The following is a 17,786-nucleotide window of genomic DNA, read 5'->3' as shown; positions in this document are numbered from 1 at the left end:
TTTCCCAGCACTTTAATACATATATTTATATATGTAGAGACATAGTCAAGTCAAATGTTTACTGTTTGCAGATGACCTAATACTGCTCGCTCCATCAAAGGAGGCTTTACAAAAGCAATTAGATCACCTGCAAAAGTTCTGTCAGACCTGGGCCCTGACTGTTAATCTGGAAAAGACAAAAGTCATGGTCTTCCAGAAACAACGCAAGAGTCAGAAAAATCCCCACAGGATCCACCTGCACTCTACGGACATAGAAAACGCACACAGCTACACATATCTAGGACTAAATATCACATCGACGGGAAATTTCAATCTGGCCATCAAGGATCTACGAGAAAAAGGCAGAAGAAGTCTTCAAACGTAGACATACCTTTCAAAATCTGGATAAAAATATTTCAATCGATAATTGAACCAGTTGTATTGTATGGTAGTGAAGTGTGGGGTCCTCTTGTAAACTGTTTCGTTCTCTTTCTGCTTTTCCGTCAGGGTTGCGGGGATGTTACTGCTTTATCACCCCTTCAAGGGGGTTGTGGGGTTACTGGGGCCAAATCCAGTTACTCAATGGGCGTAGGCCAGGGTACACACTGGATGAGTCGCCAGCTCATCGCTTACTGATCGCCCCACAGGGTGCCAACTGCACATCGTGAGTAATTTAGGGGTTCAGTATCTTGCTCAAGGATACTTCGACATGTAGCTCAGTTCCGCCCCGGGGAGCCGGGATTTGAACCAGTGACCTTTCAACCACTTGTCCACCAGCTCTGCCCACTGAGCTACAGCCGCCCCTCTCTTGTAAACCAAGACTTCCAAAAATGGGACAAACACCCAATCGAAAGCTTGCACACTGAGATCTGCAAAAGCATCCTCAAAGTTCACAGGAACACCCCGAATAACGGATGCAGAGCTGAACTGGGCAAATTTCCCCTTTTAATTCGGATCCAAAAAACAGCAATAAAGTTCTACCAACACCTCAGAGCCAGTGAGCCCAGCTCCTACCACTACAAAGCCCTACGATGCCAAGAGGAGAGCAAAGAAGGAAGTCCCCTCAGCCAGCTGGTCTACAGGCTGAGCATCAACAGCACCGGGCACCAAGACCGCCCTCACACCATCCGGACCCACCAAATTATAGCAAAAGAAAAAGACAATTACATCAACCAAACAACCAAAACCCAAAGCAAACTCCAATGCTATTTGGCCCTAAACAGACAATACTCCATGGCAGATTATCTGAGCTCTGTAACTGACCCGAGACTGAGGAAAACCCAGATATACATTAAAATCACAGGTACAACCCCAGACTTCCCCAAACTACCAGACCAAGAAAAAATACACCATTTACTGGGAGAAAAAACTAGCACTGCTGTAGATGCAGCGAGATCTGTGAGTGACTGCCACAGGAGAAGAGACGAGCTGCACAACAACACCTGACATGATTTCCTCCACATGAACCAGCTGATCCTGACTGGGTTCTTACCTGCACACTGATATTCTGTTTATTATTGTTGTTATTATTGTTATTGTTATTCTCATTATTATTATTATTATTATTATTATTATCATTATTGTTAACATTTTTGTTCTGTAATCCTGTACGCTTTGGCAATATTGTGAACCACAGTCATGCCAATAAAGCTTGTTGAAATTGAAAATTGACAGAGACAGAGGGAGACAGATGAGAAGCCACTGTGTAGATTTTTTTAATTATTTCAATTTGTATAGTAAGAAAGCATGGCTAGACAGAAATTGTCAGTTGAGGAGCAAAGGAGAAGAAATAGAGTACCAACGAAAGAGAAGAGAAAAATTAAACAGTGACTAAGAGAGCAAACATGAAAGACACAGGTGGAAGAGGAGAGTTAAAGACAAAAAAGTCATAAAAAATAGATGAGATGCGAGACAGGGCAAAGAGGAATTGTTGCACTATTGTTGTTAAGGAATGTCAATTTAAGATCACACCCAGTATGAAGTTGGCAGTGCAGGGCAATCACACACACACACACACACGCCACCTTAAAAAAAGAAAATCATGATGAAAACCAAGTAAATGACTACTGACAGAAGACGAGAAGAGGTGGATGAGGAACAGGAGAGCAGGAAGTGGTGTAGGGGAGGTAGTTGAAAACAGAGGGTGAGGAGGGCCCCTGGTTTCCCTTATTGTTTTTTTGATAGTTGGAAATGGTTCCGTTTTCTTCCGCTTTTTCCATGAGGGTCGCAGGGATGTTTTAATTTGGGGTTCAGTATCTTGCAGCGACCTTCCTATCACTTGTCCACCAACTCTACCCACTGAGCTACAGCCGTCTAGTTGGAAATGGTGTAATTTGAAAAAAACAAATGGTAATTTATAAAAGTTTGAAACGGTGTATGTGCAGTATATTTATTATAATTTGCTTAACAGTAAGTTCAGTGCTCTAATAACAAGGAGTAGTTTTAGTAGTAGTGTTTAAAAAGCACATTTGTTTAATAATCAGCAATGCACACACATTTTTCGTCAATACCGTCAGATCTTCGTCAACACCGTCAGATCTTTGTCAACACCGTCAGATGTATGTTTTTGTTAATTTTTTTGAAAAAAAAAGAATTCTTCCTTCAGTTTATGTTGTTTTTGTGATATAGGACCATCTTATCTACATCCTCTTATGTCTTATTTATTTAAGGAATTTGTTTTTACAATATTGAAATTAAAAACAAAGTTTGAAAATGCTAATGTTTAGAAATCTGGGTTTTCAGAAAAGTGTGAAATCACAACCTAAGTTTATATATTGTACTTTATTACATATCAGAGTAACTAAACACTGTTACAACATACTTCAGAACTTTAGGAACTTTTGGATTGGAAGAATTAAAATTGTATACTTTTTAGTGTGTCTGACGGAGTTGACACAAATCCAATTCTGAAGGGAAACCTGTTTATTTGTTAAAAATGTTTTTTTATTTAGAACCTGTTCCTTTACATGATTAAATAGCTAAGACCTTTCTCTGCAGAAACATATAACTCTCATTAATATAGCGTGCATTTAAAAAAAAAAGTTTTTTAAAACGTGTTTTGTCCCGACTCTCAAGGGGGTCCAGAGAAAAAGCGAAATTTTACCACCTATAACAAGGCTCACCAAAAAAATATCTATACGAGTTCAAGTGTATGTTGTATAGAGAAAATTCACAGCGCTTTACATCGCAAAAAAAAAGGAATATCCCTTTAACTGTCGTGGTAAAGCTTTTATTTTGAAGGACTCAGGTCGGAAGTGCTTGGCGGCTTCTGACCGCCCACTGCAAAGTCTCCGACAGTAAGATCCCAGTCTGTTGTAAAAGTTTCAGCTGCAGGATTATCCGATCGGTCTTCACACGGGGTTTAAGGCTGGCTCTTCATGAAATGGCTCCGACTAACCTGGTCCGTCAGTTCTCCTCAGAAGCCGGTAAATATTCTGAGTTGTGCGCCAGTAACATTTAGCTGATAGCCTGCAGCGCTATGATCTCTGTGGGACCACTTCTACACCACGTGTGTGCATATGTGACAAGTAGTCCAGTGGGGTAGTGCACAAATTAAATAATACCGTTACCAGAGTTGGGCGAGTTACCTCCAAAATGTAATATATTTCATATTACGAGTTACTTGCATTTGAAAGCAATACGTTTACAATATTGCCTTCTATGTATAGTAATAAGTTACTGATTACTTTTTAGTTACTTTCACCAAAATAAACATTTAAGACGATAAGGCATTACAAAATGAAGGCGCGCAATATTTTGTCATGGCGAATAGTCCTCAACAAACTGTAGTTCCTCATAAATATAGTGGGGTGGGGCAACATTAAAGTCTAATGAGGTCTTAAGGTTGTATTTCTTTTAAAATTAGCTTTTCAATATTTTCACTTGGGTTCATTTAACTTACTACAAGTCAATGAATTTCAATTTACATTGCATAGTTTTAAAGGTTGTCGTCCATGAATGATTTTTCCTCAGACACTGAGACACAAATCTCTAGTGACTCATAACTTTATATATTTTTATCCATATTTTTTCTTAGTAAGGGCTTTGTTCATTACCACCCACAGTCTTATGAATATTGTAAAACACGGAGATGTATTATTATTGTTTTATGATGATGATGATGATGATGATGTGACAATAACAACCATGAAAATCCCTCTGCAAACACAACTGACTTAACAAATTAAAACTATTTTTAATCATTGAATCACCTCTCACACCACCTGTAGTGTTTCATATTAAATGAACTATATGTGGAAATGTGTTTATACCTTAAGAATAGGATTATATCATTAGAGATTTGTTTTTACCTTGTCACTTGATCGAACAGGGATTTTGCTGACAAGCTTTTGAAACGCCGGCGACTCAACTGTAGAAAGAGGCAGCGCATCCTCCACGACATACTCAGCCACCAGTCTTCTCACTTCTGGGTCAAGCATCTTCACCTCTGGTCTGGAGAAATCCAACTTTCGTGGTTTAGATTTGCTTGCGCCGTCATCTTCCACCTGTTTGCTAGCAAGAGGTCGTTTAGCCGTAGAGAGTTCCCTCGGCCTCCCACTAGCACATAAAGTGCACCTTACGGTGAGGTTCTTATCCCTTTCTGTGACAAATTCAAAATAGTGCAAGTATAACCACTTAGAAAACGTTGAATTATCAGTTTTTGTTGTTGTTGCCACCATGCCACCTCAAACCAAACCGTCTTCTTCCGCTTCTTCTTCTTCTGTTGATTTAAAACTGTCTTCTTCTCCCCTTTATTTACAGCTGTTGCGACTGGGTTATTTTTTTGAAACCTCCGCGGTAACGCGTTACTTTTGTAACTTTTGTAACGCGTTACCCCCAACACTGACCGTTACCGAGGTGATAAAAGCACCATATTTTACATGAAGCTTCTTTAGGACCTCCTGAATGATTTCAGCCTAGGAGCCCAGCTGAAATATTTAAATTAAGTGTCAAATCACTTACAAAACAATATCCAAGTAAAACGTTTTTTTGTTTAGTTTTTCATCTCGAGTAAAACTTTATGGTAATGGCCTTTTAAGACCACTGAATAAGCTTCCTTTTGTTAATTTGTGCTCAGGCCAGTAGATCTTCCAAATTATAAGTGTAAAATAGAGTAACAAGACATCTTAGACCCAAAAAACCTCAAAAGCCCTGTATAATATAGGCAGAATTATATTTTGTTAAAAAGGCAGCAAAAATTGCTTAAACGTTAAAGCTAGGGTCTGTAATGTTGTTCAGAAACACATTTTGTTATACTGGGTGAAATGATCCTGCTATCCTGAGGGTAGTCAATACATTATGTATTCAGAAAAAGGAACGAAAATAATCGGACCTCTGTGGCAGCTGTAGGACTGACAAAAAGTCTCCCTTGCAAACACCTGGGACAAGTGGTGATAAATCTGATGCCTATAGATCATTTCTTACTAATGTCGAGGAATTCAGGGCGATTGACAATCTTCCAACTAAACTCTATTTTCGGAATGATGAAACTGCTAGCAATTTTGCTTCACATTCTGCTTCTTGGCACAAATCTCGCCAAGTTCAACAATTCAAAGCTTATGAAAGCGACAAAGAATGCTGTTGAATCTGGAGGGGGAAAGCCAATGAAACGCCAATGACTGGATATTCAAAAGCGCTTCTTCTGTGAGGGTGGCATAGATCAAGGTGCTCTCCATGAAGTATCAACATTTGATGCTGACAGGAATATCCAAACCATGATCACCGAACTTAAAGACACAAGGCTCAATGGAAGCTACCAGCGTCATCGGACGGACCCAGCCCTACCTATTTGAACCATCAGAGCCAGAAACTGACTCTGAGTCAGATACTGATGGTGCTCAGCCTCGTTCCTCACAGTCCATGTTTTACATGACACAGAAACGTAAAACCGCAAGTCTACATATAATTCCTTGTCATAGCTATATTGGTGCACATAAAATATTACCTGTAGATTATCGTTGTGCTGTCAAATGGACTTTCAGGATTTGCACCTTCAGCAAAATGCCTTTTATTGCCCAAATGTACAATATTTATAACATACATAAGCACACACTTGCACTCTCTGGCCGGCACGTAAGGCCGGTGGCGGATGAGAGCACCTGTTGTCGGCGGGACGGAGAGAGGCGGGCATCTAATGCCAGTGGCGGAGATGAGAGCATCCGCTTTTGGCGGGACGGAGACAGTCGCAGGCGGGCACATAATGCCGGTGGTGGATATGAGAGCATCCGCTGTCGGCGGGACGGAGACGGTCACAGGCGGGCACATAATGCCGGTGTGGCTGAGATGAGAGCATCCGCTGTCGGCGGGACGGACACTGTCGCAGGCGGGCACATAATGCCGGTGGCGGAGATGATGGTGGCACCCGCTGTCGGCGGGATGGGAGGATGCAAGCCGGGGACGGAGAGGGTCGGTTCGGCCCCACTGACCAGCGTCAATGGACTCTTCAGCAATCCAGACTTTACCTGGTGACAGTTGCTGTAACTATCGGGGGTAAAGTGGACACTGCAGAGACGGGGGTTGGTGGTGATTTTGAACTCTCCACAGTAGCTCCTCTTGACAAAATTGATCCACCGTTTCCTTTTGTTGTCGTCCAAACTTAGATAAGCTAACAACGCCATTACCCTGCACACTGTGGCATCCAGGAAAGATGCACGAGCGATGTGGAGGAGACATGACTGTTTAGCTGAATGGTTGACTGGTTAGCTAGCTGCAAACTATTGTAAGAGATGCTATTCAAGACTCGAGAGCGAGCGGAAAAACCACCGAAGCTAATGCGCTGAATGTATTTATACCGCTTCCGCAGCAGGGCCGGGTTTATGCAAGTCTGACCCGCCCATTAGATCCTGAACACAGAAATTTTGAAACACAGTTTGTGAGCCTAGCTCCACAATTAAATTCTAAATGGTTGAATGGCTTTTTACATGTTTTAAGGAAATATATTTATGACCTATTTAATGTGTTTGGAAGAAAATGGCTGAATTTGCTTTACGTGGACTTTAAGCTATCTGAGCTCCACTCTTTGTATGTAAATTGACTTCAGGAACTAGGTGTCAGGAAGCCTAAAACAAGATTGAAAAATCATTTTCTTCAGCGCTTGCCAGATGCACAAGAACAATTTGATGGGAGGAATACAGTTCTTGGGCAAGCTGTATCTTCCTTTGGTTCCAGCAGTACCATGTGATTGTGATTCAACCTTTGACTGACATCTGGGTGGCTTTTGGCATGGGCAACAAGATTTTACCATATCAATAGCATATGTAAAAGTATGGGTAAGGACAAGTCTCAAGCACTGTTGATGTTCCATGACTATTCAGGGTGTGATACAACATCTGCCTTCAATGGGAAGGGTAAGAAATCAGTTTGGCGGGCCTGGCAAGCCTATGATGAAGCCACTGAAGTATTTGCTTCCCTTGCCTGAAATCCATTCCAAAAATTAGAACAAGGAAACCTGTGGTTTCCACCTGTAACAGTAACTCGACTAGTGTGATTAAATAGCGATAGCTCAGGCTAACATCTAATTACCAAGACAGGTCTGTCATCAATATCCTTTGTTGTATTGTTTAACACAGTGATCCTCACTATTTTTTTCACAAGAGCCACATTGGCAGTGCAAAATCAAAAGGAGAGCCACTTTTACAACAACATACTAAGTCACCTTTGCAAATGTGCATTTCTACATATAAATTGGACATCCCACAAAAAAAGAAATAACACAGCCAATACATTTTCATTTTAAACCAGATTTACCTTAATACTCGGATGAGCGGAAGCTGGCATGCATGTCCTTGACTTTTTTCATGTTGTATTTGTAGTTTGTTGTTGCAATCACAGTGAGGCATTCAAGATGAGCATGGGTCAGTCGGTTTCTCTGTTTCCTCTTGATAGTGTTCGTGGTCGAAAATGTTGACTCACAGGTGTATGTGCTCATGAATCACTTTCTGTGCAAGTGGTTTCAAAGTGGGAAAGTCTGCTTCAGAAACCAAACTCCAGAAGTGGGCAACACCTGCACTGAGTTCAACTTGGAGAATGTTATTTGTTTGCAGCTCAATTATTTCACTCTCCAGAGCAGCACGATTACCAGGGCAGAGCTGGGTGATGGTTGGCGTGAGGGAGGAAACATACACATGGAAAGGGTTTTCAATAAAATTGAAAATCTCCTTATGTTCAGTCACATCACTGAATCTGGATTCAAACTCACCCTTCAGCTCCTCCAAAACTTCAACAAATCTGCTCTAGCTGAAGTGCTGCTGCAGAGATCACTTGTGGTTGTTGCTCTGAGTTTAGGGAAGTGGATGAGTTCTCTGTCAGGTATCCACAGAGCAGTTATTTTGTTTTGGAATGCTCTGACTGCCCTCAGCATGTCACTTGGAAGCTTGTCTCTCCCTTGGAGCTGCAAGTTGAGAGTGTTCAGGTGACAGGTAATGTCAGTAAGGAGGGCCAGCTGTATGATCCAGTGTGGGTCTTTCAGCTCTGTCTCGCGAGCCATGCAATGAGTAACAGTGGTTTAACACACTGAGCTGTAGTGGCATGGTGAGATTAGTGTTGTGTTCGTTTAGGAGGCAGTACGGTATGTTTATTAGCTTTCAGAGTGTGGTTAAGTTTAGGCTAGTGCTTGATTAGCCGTGGCTAGTGGTGGCTAGTTTATTTATAGGACTGTCCAGTCTGCTGTGTCCAGTTGTGCTGTGTTGCCGCTGTTGTGCGGCGCGGGGCGTCATATTTGGGTAGAGTGGTGTGTGAGTTAGGTAGGTAGATAGATAGATAGATAGATAGATAGAATTACTTTAATGATCCCAGACTAGGAAATTATTTTGTTACAGCAGCAGTGGGTCCACAAATAAAACACTTCGTACATAACATAAATAGAATCCAATATATACATAGTGTATATATACAGTGCACAGTGTGCTATAAACAATAAACAGTAATAATATATACAACAAAACAAAATATGCAAAATATACTATAACAATAAAAATATATACAACAGAACAGTAGAGAGACCAGAGTTCTCTATCAGGCAGAGGTGAGAGAGTTGTTGTATAAAGTGATGGCTTGTGGCAGGAAAGATTTCCTGTATCTGTTGCTACGACAGCGAAGCTGAAGCAGCCTTCCGGAGAAGGTGCTCCGCTGTCTGACCAGTGTGAGTTGGAGAGGGTGGAGAGGATTATCCATGATGGATAACAGTTTTTTCAGTGTCCTCCTCTCCACCACAGCCTCCATAGTGTCCTTTTTGCAGCCAATCACAGAGCCAGCCTTCCTGATCAGTTTGTTGAGTCTGTTGGTGTCGCTGGCTCCGATGCTGCTTCCCCAACAAACCACAGCAAAGAAAAGTACACTGGCCACCACAGACTAATAAAAGATCTCCAACATCTTGCTGCACACGTTGAAGGATCTCAGCTTCCTCAGGAAGTAAAGTCTGCTCATCCCCTTCTTGTACACAGCTTCAGTGTTAGATCTCCAGTCCAGTCTGTGGTTGATGGTAACACCCAGGTACTTGTAATCCTCCACTGCCTCCGCATCCCTTCCCAGAATGCACAGAGGTTGGAAAGCCGTCTTCCTCTTCTTCCTGAAATCTATCACCATCTCTCTGGTCTTGCTGATGTTCAGCCGCAGGTGATTCTGTCCAGTCCACTCCACAAAGTTGTCTACCAGTGCCCTGTACTCCTCCTCCTGTCCCTCACTTATACACCCAACAACAGCCGAGTCGTCAGAAAACTTTTGCAGGTGACACGACCCGGTGTTGTACTGAAAGTCAGTGGTGTATAAGGTGAACAGGAAAGGAGACAGTACAGTCCCCTGTGGAGCTCCTGTATCACTAACCACCGCATCAGACAGAACACTGCCCATACGGACAAACTGTGGCCTGCCTGTCAGGTAGTCAGTAATCCAGGAGATCATTGTGTCGTCTACACCCATCACCCGCAGCTTCTCCCCCAGTAGCAGTGGCTGAATGGTGTTAAAAGCACTAGAGAAATCAAAGAATGTGATTCTCACAGTGCCTCCTCCACCATCCAGGTGCGAATGGGCTCGTTGCAGCAGGTAGATGACAGCGTCATCAACTCCTAAGTGGAGCTGATAAGCAAATTGCAGAGGGTCTAGCAGGGCTCTCACCTGCGGCCTCAGGTTGGCCAAAACCAGTCTCTCCAGCACCTTCATGACGTAAGATGTGAGGGCCACTGGTCGATAGTCATTGAGGTCTGATGGTGTCGACTTCTTTGGAACAGGAACCAGGCAGGAAGTCTTCCAAAGCACTGGTATTCTCTCCTGACCCAGGCTCAGGTTGTAGAGGTGTTGTAGGACAGGAGACAGCTGGCTGGCACATGTCTTCAGGATCCTGGGGCTGATACCGTCAGGGCCTGCAGCCTTCTGCTGGTGGAGTCTCTCCAGCTGTCTCCTAACCTGGCCTGCAGTCACAGTCATGCGGGGGAGGCTGCCGGTGTCTTCAGAGGAGGAGGAGGAGGAGGAGGAGGAGAGGTGCTGCACAGGAGAGCTCACAGCAGGGGAGTGAGGGGGGAGGGGAGGAAGCATTTGGGGCAGTGAGGGTGTGTGGGGGTCTGGAGGTGTCGGGGAGACGACAGAAGGCATTGAGCTGAACCTATTGAAGAATCTGTTCAGCTCGTTTGCCCTCTCCAGGCTGCCCGATGACTGTCTGCCGCTCACCTTACACCCAGTGATCTGCTTCATACCAGTCCACACATCCCTCACATTGTTCTGCTGGAGTTTGGTCTCCAGCTTCCTCCTGTAGGCGTCTTTACAGGCCCTCAGCATATCCCTGAGTTCATGCTGCACTCTCCTCAGTTCTTCCCTGTCTCCAGACCTGAACGCCCTCTTCTTCTTGTTAAGAAGGGCTTTCAGGTCATTGGTGATCCACGGCTTATTATTAGGGAAGCAGCGTACAGTCCGGGTTGGCATGGTGGTGTGTTCACAGAACCTGATGTATTCTGTGATGCAGTCGGTCATGCTGTCAAGATCCTCTCCATGTGGCTCAACAAGTGCATCCCAGTCTGTCGACTCAAAGCAGTCCTGTAGTGCGTCAGCAGCCTCCTGAGTCCACCTCCTCATGCTCCTAGTGTGGACAGGCTGCCGCTGAACAAGAGGCATATACTTAGGGGTCAGCAGAACCAGGTTGTGGTCAGATCTTCCAAGAGGGGGGAGGGCTGTGGGACTGTATGCATCCTTAACATTTGCATACAACAGATCCAGTGTGTTACAGTCTCTGGTGGGGCAGTCAACATACTGGTGAAATGTTGGGAGGGTTTTGTCCAGTGAGACGTGATTAAAATCCCCAGTGATGACAATAAATGCGTTAGGATGCTGCGTCTGTATCTGGGCAACAGCGGAGTGGATGACGTCACAGGCCAGCGCTGCATCAGCTGAAGGAGGAACGTACACACCGATAATGATGGCGGATGTGAACTCCCGGGGCAAATAATAAGGCCTCATCCCCACAGTCAACAGTTCAATGTCCGGGGTACAGAGACGTTTCTTCACGTGAACATGTCCGGGATTACACCACCTTGAGTGTAAGAGAGTTGTGTCTGCAGTTAACTTGACTAGCCATACATTGTCACCAGATAAGCTATGGATTGTGATTTATTGTGCGTTAATCTGTATACATGTAGGTTTGGTGTAGCATCCAAGGACGGAGCTATACATTGTTGTGCTGTTGTAGGCAGCGTTGTGACACCTAAGGGTTGTTGTGTTCACCTAGTGTATTACAGCTAATCAGAGTGGCCCTATATTTTTTTTTTATTTCCAGTATCTACTGTATAGCTAATCTGTGTGTTTGTTCTCATTTGTGTATTACTAACTTTTGTAAAATGGAAAACTTTGATGTCGACGACTACTGCACCAAACTTTCTAACCGTAGGGAGCTCTTCAAGATGGAGAAAGATAATCTGGTTGCTATAGCCCAATATTACGAGGTAGCTACTGGGCCTAGAACGAAAGTGACTGAGGCCATACAGCTGATTGGGGATCGCCTGAATTTGCCTGATCCAGAGAAGGAAGCGGCAGCCAGGCTTAGACGAGAAGAGGAAAACAGGAAAGTGGAGATGGAGAAAATTGAGCTGGAAAGAGAGAAGCTCTGAATTAAATTAAAAGAGGAGGAGCAAAAGACCGAGCAAGCCCACTTGGCATTAGAAAGAGACAAAGTTCAGCACACTATCTTGCAACCAGCCTCGGGAAACCGCTTTGACCCCAATAGCTGCTTACGATTAATACCAAAGTTCAGTGTAACTGAAGTTGGTGTTTTCTTTGAAGCCTTTGAAAGGACTGCAGAGTAGATGACATGGCCACGGGAGAAGTGGACCTTGATGATTCAGGGGAGTTTAGAAGGGAAAGCTCAGGAAGCATATGCTGCTTTAGATTCCACTCAAGGGAAAGATTATGATGTGGTAAAGAAAAATAATTAGCAGCATATGAGCTAGTTCCAGAAGCATACCGCCAGCAGTTCCGTTCCCTGAAAAGAAAAAGTGATGAATCTTTTCTTGAGTTAGCCAAAAGGCAGGAGCTTGTGTTCGGGAGGTGGCTTGCCTCCACTGAGACTACCACTTTCAAGAGTGTCTGTGCACTTGTGCTCATGGAGCAATTTAAAAAGTGTGTGCCCCAGCCCATAGAAATATATCTTAATGAGCGGGATGAGAAAGATCTCAGAAAAGCAGCCACATTAGCCGTCCAGTATGAGCTAACTCACCATAGTATGTCTGATAGAGGAAAATCTTTCAGACAAGACAGGGAAGCTGAACGAGATTCTTACATGACAGGAAAAAATGTGTCTGGCTTTAAGAAATTTCACGACCGACCCCATCGGTTTTCGGTTAAGTCCGAGCGTGTATCCCCTCCTCCCCCTGAGTCAAAAAGAGTTGAGCAAGCTCCTCGAACTGAAATTTATTGTTTCTACTGTAAGAAACGTGGCCACACAAAGTCAGTTTGCCGTAAGTTACAGAACAGGGAGGCTAAACCTGTAGCCTGTGTTGGTGTTCGGCCCCAAGTACTGGAAACCACTGATTTTGTTGATCCGTCTGAGGAAGAAATATTGAAAGATTACAAGGGTTTTGTGTCTCATGGTGCAGTCGCAGTGTCAGAGAATGGTCAGGAAGTGCTTAGGGACTCCGGAGCATCACATTCATTACTGTTAAAAGAAGTGTTGGAGTTGCCATCGTCCACTGCTACTGGGGTGTCAGTTGTGATCAAAGGGGTTGGTGACCGTTATGTTTCCGCTCCCAAGCACAGTGTTTTTGTGAAAACTGAGCTGGTGACCAAGGTAGTGTTGAAGAAAATCATTCAAGTCCTGTTGAGCAGTTTGCTGTGGTGATGTGTTTATTCAAAGAATACCGGTAAACTGGTGAACCGACAGGCACAGAGCGGGTCCGAGCCGGTGAGTCGACCCAGAGCAAATGAAACTACAGCATTTTATACAGTAAGAACAAAGGAGACAAAGAGGCATGTTCAATCAATGGGAATACAAAAGAAAGGAAGGGGAGGGGGGGGCGCACTGTGGGGAGTGTGATTAGCTCATCACAGCTGATCACATTAGTTTGATCGCATTTAACATAGTGATCAAATTGGCCCTGGATGTCTTTTGATTAAGGGAAAGGAGACGGACAGGAATCACCATTTAAGGTCTGGAGGTCAAAGGGCCCCGTCACTCCAAATGTGTATTTTCTTCCTCAATCCACCCTTTTTTTTTTTTTTTTTTTTTTAAATACACGCAAGGTCACAGTCAATTTGTATTTCAAACGGAGAATTGAGATTTTCTTCCTCTATTGGTGGAGCAGGTTGGGTCACAGTGGAGCACATGATTTTAGTAGTGGTTTGGGTGATAAGGGATTTGCACATAGATTTGAGACAAGTGATCAGGGGAGTGATAACAGTCAAGGCTCCAAATGCAAACAAAACAAATTCAAAACTTAAATAACCAAAAGACCCTAGCTTTTCTTTAAACCAGTCCAACAAACAAGGGGTAACAAGGTTATGAAATGTCTTGGCAAAGTTATGCAAGTGGTTCGTTATTTCTTGTAAGGTGGCATTGTGGTCAGGTATGAACGTACAGCATCCAGTTCCAATTACAGCACAAGTTCCTCCTTGGGAGGCCAATAAGTAGTCCAGTGCCGCTCGAATTTGTAACGTCATCATTCTTCCTGTGGTCATTTCTTGTGAGAGCATGGACATGTCTTTTGCAGTGGAGTTTGCAAAATCTTCCACTGCATGGGAAAGGTCTCTTATTTGGTCCAAGGATGCCATGAATCCATAACTTGGAATGAGAGCACCAAAAATCTTGTCCATGGGGTTTGTGTGTGTGAATATAAGTCTCTCTTTACCATGTGAAGCTCCGGTAGCCCGGTATGGACTCTGATAGCTGGTATCACATGACCCAGACCATCCTTTTGGTAAGTATTCGTAAGCCTTTGTGCTGCAAATCCAGTACATACCATTCTCTGCTCTGTGGATGTGCTGGTGGGTGTTCCACAGCTTCTTCTGGGCCTCCGGTGCCAGCGTTGCTCCTCTGCTCCTCTGGAAGCCAGCGTACATCTTCTTCTGGGTCTCTGGCGTTGTCCGTTGCGGGGGGGGGGAATCCTTCCCAGGGCCCAACACTTTATGGCTCCATAGGCCATAAGGAAGATGGTCCACTGGATGTAGAGGGACCCTCCGGATTTCTTATGCATGGACGGGGTGTCTTCTTACAGTGTGATGCTTGGATCCAAGAGGAACGACCCTCACGCTTGACTGCTATGTTGGTGGTAAGCAGGATGTGTTGTGTTTTCGACCAGCGGGGTGTTTTTCCTCTGGAACTTTCTGATGCAGACCCAATCTCCTGGTTGTAGCACTGCTGGCTGCTAGGAGGTGACTGGACAGTTTTTACTTGTCTGTGGAGTAGCTGAATAGCAGAGGTTAAGGCAGAGCACATTGTTCGCATAGACTCATCCATGGCATGGAGGTTCATCTTCTTCATCCTTGTTGCTTGGCAAGCATTTCGCTAAAGAAACAAAATAAGCCTTCTTACAGGCCCAGGCTTCAGCCCGGTTGGACAACGTGTCTATACATACAACAATATTGTCAGAATCAGCCTTCTTATAGGCCCAGGCTTCGGGCTGGTTGGAGAACGTCTCTATACATAAAAGAATATTATCATATCCATTACATTTCTACGTACAAGAAAGCTGGTGCCACAACGTGGCCGTCGTTGTGGACCCACACATTATTTACATTTTTACAAACATGGGAAGCCACAATGTATGCTCCTTCACATCACAGGATCACGTCATTATGAGAAGCAAGATTGTTAGCGGGTAGGGAAGGACAGAGCTTTACAAGGACAGGAATGTCAAGTTTTGCAGCTACTTTTGGCTGCATGATCAGCTAGAGCACTGCCTCTTGAACCAGTGTTCTTGGAATTGGTGTAAGCTTCCCAATTAACAACAGCAAATAGATGAAGGAAATCATGTAAACATCCAAAAGCATGTTTGGAGTCTGTGTAAATGGCGACAATTTTACCTTTTGCAAGGTGACATGGTCTCTTCAGTGGAACAGCTCAGCTACGTGGGCGGAACTTGAGGGTGGCAGGGCGGTGCTATCAATTATTGAAAAATTATCACAAATTGCATACCCTGCGCATGGCACTCCATTTTCTCTATAAGGAAAAATTATCAGTGTAGAAAACTAGATCAGAGTTGAAAAAAAAAGTTTCTGAAAGGTCCGGAAGAGGTTTAAAAGAAAATTTGAAGTGGTGCAGCAAGTGAGGCATTGTCACTTATCCATTGTCTACAATGTCATTCCTAGAGATGTCTTCATCTGTGACATATTTTTGGGTTTTGGCATTTCCACTATACCTTTTATCCTGGACGGAGGAAGGACTCTTGTAGAACCGGATCATGTGTCTCCAAAGTATTTCTGACACAACTGATTACCTTCTTTAGTGAGGCTTTGGTGGCCCTTTGCTGCTAAAGCTTTGAGAAAGACAACTGTGTCAGCCTCACATGCAGCAGTAGAGGGAGAGGTCAAATGCAAACAGATACTGGATATCTTTATGTAGAGGAACAGAGAAAAATGCACTGCAAAGGTTGAGATCGTATAATGAGTCGAATTGGCTGACCCAGTCATCACCAGTGTTATCAACACTGGTTTCTTTTATCTCTCTTACAGGATAAAGGCTGTTTATTTTGATCGTATTTCTTTGTTTTAGTGTTTCTACAGGACATGTCCGTTTGACTGTCCGGCATAATCTTAGTCTGCGTTGTGTTTTTTTATTTATTTATTGTTTTCTTCTTCTTCTTCTTCTTCTTCTTCTTCTTCTTCTTCTTCTTCTAATTGAGCTATTAGCTTTTTATTTTGATCTGTAAGAGAAACTATTTTAGATTCTGCATAACAGCAGCTACTTTTATCCGTCTAAATTTTGAGGGAGGAGAAATGCTTAATTTTATCTTATCTGGGAGAGCACTAAATATTTCTCTCATATTTTCCAATCTTAGAATTTTTACTTAACCCAATTTAAACAAATGTTGCAACACATGACAAACAAACAACAAACAAAAGCTAGCGTCACCATAATTATCATGCATGTACTTCACAGGACCAGTAAATCTCTCTCAGACCTTCTACTGAAACAACTTCCCATTTTCCTTTTGGAAATATAAAATGAAAACAAAAAGTTTCTTCATACTATCTTACTTTAACCGACAATTCACATACAAATCTTTTCAATCAACGCTCTACTCAGAAGATACAAATCATCCCTTTTTTGTGTAACGAGAATAAATCAGATCGTTACGCAACGAGAATAAATCAGATCGTTACAGAATGAAAAATATACATCAAGTATTGGGATTTCTTATCCCTGGAATAACAAATTATCCCTACTGCTTCCTACTGGTCCTACATAGGCCTATCTTCTCAGTGGGCAAACCTCTTGTTCCCCAAATCAGCGCTCTATATCACCATGTGGATGTTAAGTAAGATGCTAATCCCTAGATGCTTGGCCTTTATGAGAGCGAATCTTCATAAGACTAGGAAAACACAAGCAATTCCACAACTAATCAAAAGCTATGAAAACAAGCATTCCTATACATCTAAAAACTAACTTCCCAATAACATCGGTTTCGAAACCATACAACACCAAAAGGAATTTCCACAAAACACACAGCAAACTTACTTGAATGTCGGATGGCGTCACCCTTCCTTAGGACTCCCTCCTCGACAGACCTCCAACAATGCACAGCAACAGTAATTCGGTTTTCAAAAGGACCTTTTACCTCTGCAATTTGGTTCTCAGGTCACTGGCATGTCGTTGGTCTGGAAAACGGAGTCTCTGTAGAAGGTTTGTTGCCATCCGGGTCACGGCACCAAATTGTTGAAGAAAATCATTCAAGTCCTGTTGAGCAGTTTGCTGTGGTGATGTGTTTATTCAAAGAATACCGGTAAACTGGTGAACCGACAGGCACAGAGCGGGTCCGAGCCGGTGAGTCGACCCAGAGCAAATGAAACTACAGCATTTTATACAGTAAGAACAAAGGAGACAAAGAGGCATGTTCAATCAATGGGAATACAAAAGAAAGGAAGGGGAGGGGGGGGCGCACTGTGGGGAGTGTGATTAGCTCATCACAGCTGATCACATTAGTTTGATCGCATTTAACATAGTGATCAAATTGGCCCTGGATGTCTTTTGATTAAGGGATAGGAGACGGACAGGAATCACCATTTAAGGTCTGGAGGTCAAAGGGCCCCGTCACTCCAAATGTGTATTTTCTTCCTCAGTAGCAACTGTGGGAATTATCGACACACTTCCAGTGAAAGGTATTACCCTTCTTCTA

At 43.4% G+C, this 17,786-nt stretch overlaps 1 protein-coding gene across 1 annotated transcript in view; it reads left to right on the top strand.

The window, feature by feature from the left end:
• Nucleotides 1-3,227: 3,227 nt before the first annotated feature.
• mtr (5-methyltetrahydrofolate-homocysteine methyltransferase) overlaps nt 3,228-17,786 on the top strand; it is a 155,335-nt gene continuing 140,776 nt past the window's right edge. Inside the window, exon 1 of the mRNA XM_030400708.1 lies at nt 3,228-3,404. Within this exon, the coding sequence (XP_030256568.1) occupies nt 3,362-3,404 (43 nt within the window). The 5' untranslated portion in view covers nt 3,228-3,361. The remainder of the gene's footprint in view (nt 3,405-17,786) is intronic.

Source organism: Sparus aurata, chromosome 20 (assembly GCF_900880675.1).
Source record: "Sparus aurata chromosome 20, fSpaAur1.1, whole genome shotgun sequence".
Classification (NCBI taxonomy): domain Eukaryota; kingdom Metazoa; phylum Chordata; class Actinopteri; order Spariformes; family Sparidae; genus Sparus; species Sparus aurata.
Note: the sequence above shows the minus strand (reverse complement) of the source record. Positions and strands in the feature narration are given on the sequence as shown.